Raw genomic sequence first — 12,180 nt, 5'->3', positions numbered from 1 at the left:
GGAGATTTCCCTCCATGGGGCTCCCGGCCTGGCTACACTCTGAAGCAGCCCAGATGGTTTCCCAGGAGGCCTCTTTGCTGAAGCACATATGGGGCAGCTCGCTACTTCCTCTCGAACGCTATTGTATTGAGGCAGTCTTGAGAGGGCATCTGCCATAAAGTTCTTCCCTCCAGGAAGGTAGCGCAGGGAGAAATTAAATCGGATAAAGTGTTGGGCCCAGCAAACTTGCTTAGGCGACAGTTTTTGTGGCGTTTTTAAAGCCAATATTTTTGTGATCAGTCCACACTTCAAAGGGGTGCTTCGCCTCTTCCAGGAAATGCCTCCAGGCTAACAGCGCCAAACGAACAGCAAAAGCCTCCTTCTCCCATATGGCCCATCTCCTCTTGGTCTCAGATAATTTCCGAGAGGTATAGGCGCAGGATTGTAAATTCCCCTCAGCATTTGCTTGGAGTAACACCGCCCCGACGGCCACATCGCTGGCGTCAGCCTGAACAACAAACGGGGCTTCCATGTCAGGATGTTTAAGGACAGGTTCGGCAGCAAACAGATGTTTCAGTTTTTCAAAAGCCGCCTGACATTCCATAGTCCACTCAAGAGGCTGGGAGGGTTTTGGCCTCTCCTCTCCTTTTGTTTTTAGAAGGTTAGTAATCGGTAAGGCAATTTTTGCAAATGAGGGGATGAATTGTCGATAGAAATTAGCAAAACCCAGGAAACTTTGTAGTTGCTTACGGGTGTGTGGGGGAGGCCATTCCAACATGGCCCGGACCTTTTCTGGATCCATTTCTATCCCCTCATGCAAAATGCAGTACCCCAGATAGTCAATTTTAGTCTGGTGGAATTCGCATTTTGATAGCTTAGCATACAGTTCAGCAGCTCTAGGTTTTTTTCAGGACGGCTCTCACCAGTTTTACATGGTCCTGCATGGTCACAGTGTAAATAAGGATGTCATCAAGGTAGACCAGCACCCCCTTGTAAAGGTGTTCGTGCAGTACTTCGTTGATCAGTTGCATGAACACTGCAGGGGCTCCTTGCAGTCCGAAAGGGAGCACCTGAAACTGGAAACATCCCAGTGGGCAGTTGAAGGCAGTTTTCCATTCATCACCTTCCTTAATCCAAACTCTATAATACGCCTCCCGCAAGTCCACCTTAGTAAAAATCTTTCCTTTGCCCAGGTGGGATAGCATGTCCTTCATGAGGGGCAGGGGGTAGATGTTTTCTATGCAAATTGTGTTCAAATTCCGATAGTCAACCACCAGGCAATAAGACCCATCCTTCTTCTCCCGGAATAGTACCGGGGTGGCTACATGTGGCCTAGCCGGTTGGATGAAGCAGAGTTTTAGGTTTTTATCAATAAAGTCTCGTAGTTCCCCCAACTCCCAGGGGATCATGGGGTAGATTTTTGGCTTAGGGAGTTTTACCCCAGGAAGGATTTCTATGCTACAGTCTGGAGGTCAGTGGGGGGGCAGCACATCTGACACCTTTTCACTGAACACTCCTGGAGGTTCCAGTACTCTTTTGGGATCTTTTCTTCCCCTACAGTGTGGTGCATTGCAGTCGCTGCTCCCTCGCTTGCCACTTTGGCTATGCAATAGGGGTTCTCCCCTCTCTTCCCTTGTTGATTAGAGCGGATGCGCAACACGCCCGTTTTCCAATTTATATGGGTTCCATTTTCGGAGCCAGGGCAACCCAAGTAGGAGGGATCGTTCCATGCCAGGGGCCACAATAAAGTTCAGTGATCCCCCATCCTCATCTCAATTGGTTCGGTTACAAAATGGGCTGCCCCCCTCCAGCTACCGATCTGTCTAGCTGACACACACATCCCGAATCTAGAAGGGCTAGCATCTTCCGGTGGGCCCCAGTGGATGGTAACTTTAGTTCTACTGGGATGGCCATGACTTACCAGGAGGTCCTCGTCAGAATCGGTTTTGATTTCGCTGTCATCGGTGAGGTTCGGATTTCCCAACTCATCCTGGTTCAGGGGACTGAACTCAACGACTTCTACCCCTTTTAGGGCAGCTTCACAGGTGCTTTGTCAGCTCTCTTCCCTCCACTAGGGGTCGCCTTGGGTCCAGACTTAGAGAAGCACTCAGCCGCTTGGTGCCCTTCCTTTCCATATCTGAAACACACGGAGGGCTTTGGCTTGGAGCCTGCCAGTCCCACTGCAGCCTTTGGAGTCCCCTTGTGGGATAAGGAGGGTGGTTGGTTTCAGGTGCGCCCACTGCAGAAATGATCTCTGACCAAGTCGATCTCCATGTCTGCGGCCAGCACGTACCAACTCTGCAGATCCCTATGGGCCCCTCGGGAGCAGCAATCCTTGTAGACATCCTCATTTAGTCCATCTTTATAGCTCTCCAGCAGGTGTACTTCTGACCACCCTCTCATGTAGGGTGCCAACTCGCGGAACTCCTGGGTGTACTCCGCCACCGATCTCTACTCCTGATGTATGGAGTTCATTCTAATTCTCACCCTTCGCTCGGCTAATGGGTCCTCAAAGCATGTTCTGAGGGCTGTCATGAATTGGTCATAATTCCTGATCAGAGGAGAATCTTCATTATGGAGTACTACCATCCACTCAGCTGCCACCCCCTCCAGGGCTCTGGTAATGCACCTCACGCGTACGGCATCTGAGGGGAAATCCTCCTCCCAGTCCTGCCTGTGGTTCCACACTTGGGTTAAAAAGAATCCCAGTCCTTTTGGATTTCCCCCGTATCTTACTGATAGTAAGGGAATTTTGGGCTTGCTTCGCCTCCGTGGCAAGGCCTGCCCAGCAGGGGGCCCTGGGCCGCAGCAGCTGCTTGAGTTCCGAAGGCCTGAGCTGTCTCTTTCCGGCCTTGGTCTCTCTTCCACACAAGCAGCAGCCTCCGTTTCATCCCTGGGGTGTTCATCCTCCCCCCTGGCAGGCAATCCATACGGTGAGATCCAATCCAAGGTGAGAAATAGGTGAGAATGTATCACAGATCTGAGCTAATTTCAAAAGGTGCTAAGTTTGAATTCTCCTGAAATGCTTTCTTGTTATGAGGTCAATGCCATATTAAGGTTTTGTTAGTCAGATGCAGATCTGAAGACATTTTTCTCAGAATTTCATAGCTGCAGACATTATCAAAGTTCATCTATCAGAGTATGAATTTTTCAGACATCAGCCTAATTTATAAGCTTTAATTTTGAGAAAGAAAAATGAACACATTTTATAGCAATGAAAGAGATTGTAGATCAGATTTGTAGAAATTATACCCACTATTTCACTGGAATGAGACCTAATAATTTAGAAACTACGATGAATTAATGTATGAATAAAATCTAGAAAATAAAAAATGAACTGAATTGGTATGAATTTGCAGATATGACACTAATGGACCTAGCATTTTTCAGCACTAGCTGCTTAAACAAAAATCAATTCATAAGTCTAAAGGATTTCTAAATAACCACTTCAGCATGAAGATTGTATATTAATTATATAAATGGGTAAGTGATCAAAAATGAGTATCCAGTTAAAATGGTAAAAGTTTTAGTGCAATATTTACTAACTTGATGCTTATCAGATGAGTCTACCCAACTTTTTACAGGACTGAAATCCAAAAACTCTAAGAGACTGGTTTAGGAATTACATTTCCAAATAAATACACTAATTTTATTCAGTATCTTTCTTTAAAAAAACAAAACATTCTTAAGTTTGAAAGTTGTAGAACTTAACATTATTCAACAAAATTCTACCTGCACCATAATAATGGGGCCCCCATTCTGATAAAGGTGAGGCTTCATCTTTGGTAATAAGACCCCCATCCATCTTCCTACAGCTGCTAAATAGTCTGAAAAAAATATAACAGAGTATTTATATATTTCATTGTAGCTGTCTATACACATACATCTCAAAGCAATTTTTAGGAAGTGTCAAATTTTTCAACTTTCAATTTCCAAATATTAGAGGTGCTCAAAAGTTGTGACATGCCTTGGGGATTGTAAAGATATTTTGGTTACTTTAATATAATTTAGATGTACTTGGTAAATAACTACATAAATATCATAATTTTTAACATTTTGTTTGTTTCATTTGATTATAAAATATTATAAGTAATCCATTCATATTTATTTATTTATTTATTTATTTTATTTTTATTTATTTTTATATGCCGCCCTTCTCCAGAGACTCAGGGCAGCTTACAATGCGTTAAGCAATAGCCTTCATACTTTTGTATATTTTTATACAAAGTCAGCTTATTGCCCCCACAAACCGGGTCCTCATTTTACCCACCTTAGAAAAGATGGAAGGCTGAGTCGACCTTGAGCCTGGTGAGAATTGAACTCGCAGTAATTGCTGGCAGCTGGATGTTAAATGCTGCCTTAGTAGGAGGCATTAGCCTCCTATGCCACTCAGGCTCCTAATTTAAAATACCATATTCATTAGATCATTCCAGAGAAGGTTCAGATGCAAGTAAACCAAAATTCTTGGAAGTACCATTATGGCAGCACTAAAAAAAGTGACTTTTGACCGGCCCTTATACTTACAACCAGGGGTCTCCTAACAAGCAGCAATGGGGAAAGCTAGATTCACTTAACAGCTGTGTACTTTGCTTAATGATGGCAAAAAAGTTTGAAAGATCAGACACAACTCATTTAACAACCTAATTGCTTGGTGATGAAAGCTCTAATCCCAATTTGCAATTGTAAATTGTGGACTACCTGTATTATATTTATCTGAATGGTCGCAAAATTGTGGGATCACAAACACAAATTTCCAGGACCTAATTTTATTTTCATCACATATAACTACAGATATCATAATATATTTTGTTATTTTATTTTCTTACCTGAATCAGAAGATCTAAGAACAATTGATTCTTTTTCTAATAACCAGGCAGGCAGACCACCCTATAAAGTCAGAATAATATATATATATATATATTCTTCCTAGAGTATCCAATCTAATAAATCCATAAAAATGGGAAGACGGAACAATTCTAAGACCACATAAGCTCTGTTCTCATAAGTAATTCTCATGTTTAGCAGAATATGTTATTAAACAAAGTTTCTCTTAAACTTATCAATATATATCGGCATATATTGCCGCAGAACACATATGTCAGCAGAACTGATTAAGCATATATTGAATTTTTTAGGTCCTTCCCTCATTCCAAATATACAAAATAATTCAAAAATTACAGTTGAGCATAAAAATGACCTGGATTAACATTATGTGGTTCTTGTCAAAATTTTTTTTTAAAAAAATGCAGATCTAAGATATCCTTCCCACCTCAACTGGAACAAAGGATACAAAATAGTTTTAGTTCATATCTTAATTTGCCCCAAGTAAATAATTATTGCAATTTCTTCCTTAGAAAAGAAAATGTCAATATTTATAGCTTATGATTATTAAATAAATAACCATATATCTCTATCCAGCCACTCAATAATCACAATTACTGTGTATGAGTAGGGCTGGCATATAAATCTGTTAAATGCATGCATACTGTAGTACATACATACTTCCATACATCTAAGTGAATCTGATTCCATGGAGAAGCCTATTGCAAAAGTAAAGTCTAATTCATAAACTACATAAAATTGTATTCCAAATTTCTCTTTAAGGTTCAATATTTCAGTTAGACAAAACTGAAAATCACATATTTTACAACCACTGATTTAGTGTAATTAGGGTATTTCAAAATATTGATTTTGAAATTTCCTTACATTCAACAGGAATTTTTTGTGATTTAGAAATTATTTTTTCAGATTTTACCATGTAAGGGCAAGTCAACACGAATAAGCAGGAAAATATTTACCATGTCCCATTCTGCACATATGTAAGGCCCCGCTCTCAATATGACCAACAAGCCAATCTCATCAGCAAGTTTCAGGAAATACACCAGATCCCTGTCATCTCTGAAGTTGTAAACTCCTGGCTCAGGTTCGTGAAAGTTCCATGGAACATACCTGCAAATACCCCATATGTTACTATCATGTTTTTAATTGAAATTTTCAAAAAGCTCACTAGTTCAACAGCAATAGAATTGCATTTAAAATTATTGCAATTACTACCTATATTCCTTTTTTTTTTTTTTTGCAAATAAACACGGAAAGAATGATTAAAAAATAATTCTGAAAATGTTTCAGGCCTTTTTCAGAGAACTTCTTTCACATATAAAACTATGTTACAGGCCTGTGTATTTGCATTGGGTTGCTTGGTTCACATAAGCAAAGCTGTCAATGCACAACTCAAGGGGTTTTGTTCTTCAGTTGGTTCATCACAGAACTAATGCTGATTTGATCTGAGACTGATTGGTCCAAAGTCACCAATGCTTCTTTGCCTAATGAAGAACAAGAAAGTCTTCCTACTCAAGGTTTGGTAACTTAACCAGCCCACCACACAATCTTTCATACATATTGAATACTGCTCTTATTAACTACAGGTAATGTACAGATGATCATCTTTTAAATAATTTATTTTTATTCAGAATGTTAAAATACAAATTCCAAGAAATGAAAAACAAATACAAAAATAAAGCAAAACTAAAGACAAAAAAAGAAAATAAATGTGCATAAAAAGAAAAAAACAGACATACACATAAATTGTCTCTTCTAGTTGAAAACCTATCAATATATTTCAAGAATAATAGTTACCTCCCCAGCAAAACAGGCACATAATTTATGAACTTCTACAACTCTGCTTACCCCACTTATTTGACCTGACATCTATCTACTATAAATGCAAAATTAGTAGGTACAAGCAACAACAGAGTTAAACTTCAAAGCCCTCTGTCAACACTCTATTGTATTTTACTTGCAGAAATTCCATAACGGCTTCTAATCTAACCTAAACCACCAAAATCATTGTCTCTGGTCTGTCCAGGATCAAATATTCTCGACTGATTCTTAATAAGAATGCTTTTCCCTAAAATTTTAACTGGGAGTTTTCTCAACAATTGGATTCCATTCCCCTAAATGATAAGTCGGTGTTGTGGCTACTGTGTTGTTTATTGTTAAAAAAACCATTCTACATGTTAAAATGCAACTTCTCTTTGTTTTCAAATTAGATATAATAAATATATTCCACAACCTCCATCAATCATCTTAGCAAAATCCAGTTCATCATTCATCGCTTCTGTCAACTTTAGAATCCATGCCCCTTTCCGACTTTTCTAACTAGCTTTCAGCTTTCAGACCAAACTCCTTTTCTTTCAAATCTGACAGCAATAAATTAAATTCCAATTCAGCCAATTATAAGTTCAGTTTATCTTTAGGTTTATTTAAAACCATTGTTATTTTATCAAACCTTCAATCTAAATTTTCAATTTGAAATTGGAAGTTGAAAAGCGTTTTTTTCCAAAGGCTTCCCAAAAGCTTTATCCTTAAATTGATACATTGTTAGTATTTTAGATACAATCCAAAACTCTTATGTAATTGATCTTTTACAGCCAGACTCAAACAGTTACTCTCAAGAACAGGAGAAGCATCATAACAAAATAGCCTCAGAGAATTTTGAGATAATCTTTCCCCAATAAAAATAAGTGGGGGGAAAGGTAAATTTCCATCAAAGGAAAAAAAATAGATCAGAACTTTTAAAAATTAATAACATGCAAAATCCATGAAGTGAAAATCCAATACAATTTTAAATCACATCAGATCACTTTTACTATCCAGGTAATCTCTGTCAACTTCCATACAGAGAAAGCAAAAGTGAATTACAGCAGCATAATAAAGCAGTAAAAGAAAACACAAAAAAATCAGTTTGAAATCCAGTAAGGGTTTCAAATAAATCAGCATTCAATCAATTAACATTTAAAAGTAAAAATCAATCTAAAAAAGGAAATGTAAAAATAAGCAATTAAAACTGAGGTGTGCTTAAAACAAATAAATACTTAAAGGAAAAAATGGAGACCCAACACCTCCCCACCCCCCGGCTGTTCGTATAGAAAATTGCAATGATCAAGGTTTTTCTTCTCAGGTATGTCCATGATTGTCTGAAGATTGTCTTTGGTTGCTATTGTTCAAATCTGGGAGCATACTGCCAAAGAACCAGCTTTGGTGGCAAAATCAGCTGTTTGTCGGCAGGAGGAAAAAATCTCAGCATGCCGACTTTGGAGGACTTCAGATGATCATCTATGTAAAGAACTGTACACAAAGCTTACTCCTTAACATTTAGTAGAGGATGCTATTGAAGCAAATATCAAATAGAAATCACATAATCACATAATTGTAGACTTGGAAGGAATTACAAGAATCATTTGGTCCAATCCTCTGTAATGTCAGTTGGGTAGCATATACATTTTAAAAATGAAGATATGATGATGATGATGATGATGATGATGATGATGATGATGATGATGATGGAAAACCAATCTCTGATGTTTTGCTTTAAAAACTTCAGAGATTGGGAATTTATAATTTCCATGTTCACTCTTGTACAGATTGTACCAGGCTTCCAGTTGATGTTGTGGCGAGAGTAGCTGGAAAATAGTGAGCTCCGCCGAGCTTCGTGAAATCCAGCCGGTAACTGCTGTCAGGAGACCCTACGGGTCATAGCCGCCTTGTAGGGGCAGTGAAGGAAGGAGAGGGCTTCGCAATTTCCTTGTTAGGTCCGAAGCTAGCTCTCCTAAACAGCAGCAGGGACATCGGCCATTTTTGGCAGTCACAAAGCTGGGACAAATAGGACTGTAAGATTTGCACTAGAATGGATTGTGGACAGAGCATTGAAACTGGATGAGATAATTACCAACTTTTACTCTAAAGCCCTAATTTAAGTACAATATTTTTTTAAAATTTTTTTAATTAAAGACAAAACACAAAACACAAAACCACACCCAGTGTATAATACAAAATAGGGAGAAGTGGAAGAATTTTTTCTTCATCTTCAGATCTTCCAAAATTCTCTTTGCATTGGCACTGGCATTATTTCTTCCAAGTTCCCGATTGCATAGTCCACAAATGGTTGCCATATCCTCCAAAATATATTTTCTTTCAATAGTCCTTTTTTGAATTTTATATCACACGTTAACTTATCATTAAGAGCAATTTTCCAAACTTCTCTGAACCATTCATTTATTTTGTATTCAATATTCAATTTCCAGTATCTTGCAATCACAATTCGTCCCATAATGACCAATATCCTTACAAGCTCTCTTTCATCAATTGTTAACACCTTATCATTCAACTTTAATATAAGGATGGTATCTACTCCCAACTTTACCTTCTTTTTAATTATTTTACTAAATTCTTCTATTCGTAACCAAAAATTCTTCACTTTACGACATCCATACCACATGTGTTCGTATATCCCATTCTCCACTTTACATCTCCAACATAATTTGCTAGCACTTTTATTCATTTTATATAATCTTATTGGGAACAGGTACCATTTCCAGATAACTTTATAACTATGCTCTTTTAGTCTTATTGATAAGGTCCTCATTATTCTACTATTCCAATTCAAAATCCATTCCTGTTCTGTAATATCTGTTTCTAAATCTTTTACCCAATTATCTTTCATCACCATTTGTAAATTACTATCCAAATTAATAATTTTATATACCTTACTAACCAATCCCTTAATTCCAATTTCTTCCATTCCTAATTGGGATACTATTTCTTCAAATTCCATTTTTAACCTTTCTGCCCTCGTTTTATCCTTATATTTCTTATTCCAATTATTAACCTGTATCTTCTCCCACCAATTCAATTTCCACTTTTCATATATTTCCTCTTTTTTAAAATCATCTCTTACCACATTTATCCATTCTTTTATTCCTTCCAGATTTTCCTCTTTTAACACCTGTTTCCTCTCCCTATTTAAATTTATGGGAAAATCCCCATCTTCCAACTTCCCCAATTGTAATCTGTCTGGAATCAATTTTCTGTCAAATTTACTCCAAGTTTTCAACAAACTATTTAACAAATCATTTCTAACTTTAATTTTTTCCGCTATATTCTCCATAAAATATATTCTTCCCCATTTTTCAATTTCTCCCAACTCCAATTTTCCCCATAGTTCGTTTTGACCAACAATTATTTTAACTACAGTTCTCACTTGAAAGGATTAATCAATTTAGATATCCCAAGACCTCCTTCCTTTTGATTTTGATACATTAATTTTTAAACTATCCTAGACCTTTTATCACCATTACAAAATTTGTCAATTTTCTTTTGATATAATTCCATATCCTTTTCAGATATATATTGGGAGCATTTCAAATAGGAAATTGAATTTCGGTAATAACATCTTTTTACTTAATGCCACTCTCCCAAACCAAGAGAAATTTAATTTCTTATACTTCCCGATTTTCTCATCAATTTCTCTTATCAGTCTGTCATAATTCAACTTTTTCATTTCATTTATCTTTGTTGATAATATTATTCCTAAATATCTTATATTTTCTTTAACTTTTATTCCGAATTGATTTTTAAATTTCTCTTTTCCTTTTTTTATATCCCAATTTAATAACATTTCTGATTTAGCCCAATTTATAGATAATCCAGTAAACTCTTCAAATTCCTCTAAATGCATCTTAATCTTTTTGATATCTTTTTCTGGATTTTTCATTACAATCAGGGTATCATCGGCATACAAATAAATTTTAACACCTTTATATCCAATAATATTTTCGTCTTCTTCTATTTTTACTGCTAAGATCTCCATAGCTAGTAAAAACAATATTGGGGATAGAGGACACCCTTGTCTTGTACCCGCTTCCAAAATTATCTCTTTTGTTAAAATCCCATTCACTTTTACCCTAGCAACCCCTTTTTGATATAATTTTGAAATAACTTGAGTAAATTTATCTCCAAATCCATAAGCCTTAATCAATTCTATAATCGTTTCCCACTGAATTGAATCAAATGCTTTAAATATATCCAACGCTAATATTCCTATTCTATCCTTATTATATTCTGCAATATTTATAATATTCAAAACTCTCCTAACTATGTCTGACATATATCTACCTTTCACAAAACCTACTTGATTACCATTTATATATTTGTCTATAAAGCTATTTAATCTATTCGCTAAAATAGCTGTAAATATTTTTGCATCCTGATTTATTAGGGAAATAGGTCTATAAGATTCTACCAATTCTAAATCTTTTCCTGGTTTGGGAATCAAAGAAATCAGTGATCTATTCCAAGACACTGGAATATCTGCACCATGCAAAATTTTATTATACAATTTTTCTAATTTTGGCACTATTATGCCTTTAAATTCCTTATAAAATTCTGCCGGCAACCCATCCTCACCTGGTGCCTTCCCCAATTTTAATTTTTGGATCATTCCTATAATTTCTTGCTGGGTTATACTTCCCTCCATTTTTTCCTTATATTCCATTTCTATTTTTCTATGATCATATTTTTTCAAAAAGTCCTTCGATTTCTTACTATTTCCTTTTTAGAGTAAAGTTTTTGAAAAAAATTTCTAACAATCTCACATTTATCTTTTTTCTTATTACATCTTTTACCTTTTTCATCTATTAATATTCCAATTTCTCTTCTACATTTCTTATCTTTAGCCATCCTTGCCAATAATTTAGAGTTCTTATTACCAAATTCAAAAAATTCTCTTTTCAAATACATTAAATTCTTTTTAACAACTTCAATATCTTCAATTACCTGCTTATCTTTTAATTGTCTCAGTTCTTCCCCAATTTTTTTATTTTTAGTTCTTGAAAATTCATTTTCTAATTCTTGTATTCTTTTCCCTTCCGTTTACATTTTTTTATCTTTATATTTTTTACATGACAGTTTTATACTTTCACCCCGAAAAATCGCCTTCATTGTATCCCATACCACATTATAATTCACTTCATCATTATCATTCCATTTCCAATTTTCCTCCCAAATTTCAATCATTCTTTTTCTTGTCTTCTTCGTTTTTATACAATTTAGCATCATACCTCCAATTATTTTCTTTTTTCTCAGTATATATATTCAACTCCATAATTACATTTGCATGATCTAATTCCTTAAATATCCCTACATCAACTTTTCCAACTCTATTAAGTAAATCTCTTGACACCATAATATAATGCAAGGGCAGGCTGAGGATTTTGCACAGTATCTGCACGATAAAATCGCTCAGATTTGGGAAGGCCTGGACTCTGACTAGGTAGATCCCGGCGGGGTGACTGAGGCTGGTCTTGAGAATGTTACCTGGGATGAGTTCGACCCTGTGACTCCTGAGGACGTGGACAGGATTCT

General features: G+C 36.5%; 1 protein-coding gene across 4 annotated transcripts in view; it reads right to left on the bottom strand.

Moving 5' to 3' along the window:
• The window catches only part of GLB1 (galactosidase beta 1), a 196,346-nt gene that overhangs the window by 68,751 nt on the left and 115,415 nt on the right, over window positions 1-12,180 (bottom strand). For all 4 annotated transcript variants that reach the window (XM_034404139.3, XM_034404140.3, XM_060683667.2 and 1 more), the window contains 3 exons: window positions 5,778-5,928; window positions 4,806-4,866; window positions 3,712-3,806 (listed from right to left, as the gene is read on the bottom strand). In XM_034404139.3, coding sequence (XP_034260030.3) covers window positions 3,712-3,806; window positions 4,806-4,866; window positions 5,778-5,928 — 307 coding nt within the window. The remainder of the gene's footprint in view (window positions 1-3,711; window positions 3,807-4,805; window positions 4,867-5,777; window positions 5,929-12,180) is intronic.

The sequence above is a fragment of the Pantherophis guttatus genome, chromosome 4 (genome assembly GCF_059756535.1).
Source record: "Pantherophis guttatus breed Tessera chromosome 4, ASM5975653v1, whole genome shotgun sequence".
Taxonomy (NCBI): Eukaryota; Metazoa; Chordata; class Lepidosauria; order Squamata; family Colubridae; genus Pantherophis; species Pantherophis guttatus.
Note: the sequence above shows the minus strand (reverse complement) of the source record. Positions and strands in the feature narration are given on the sequence as shown.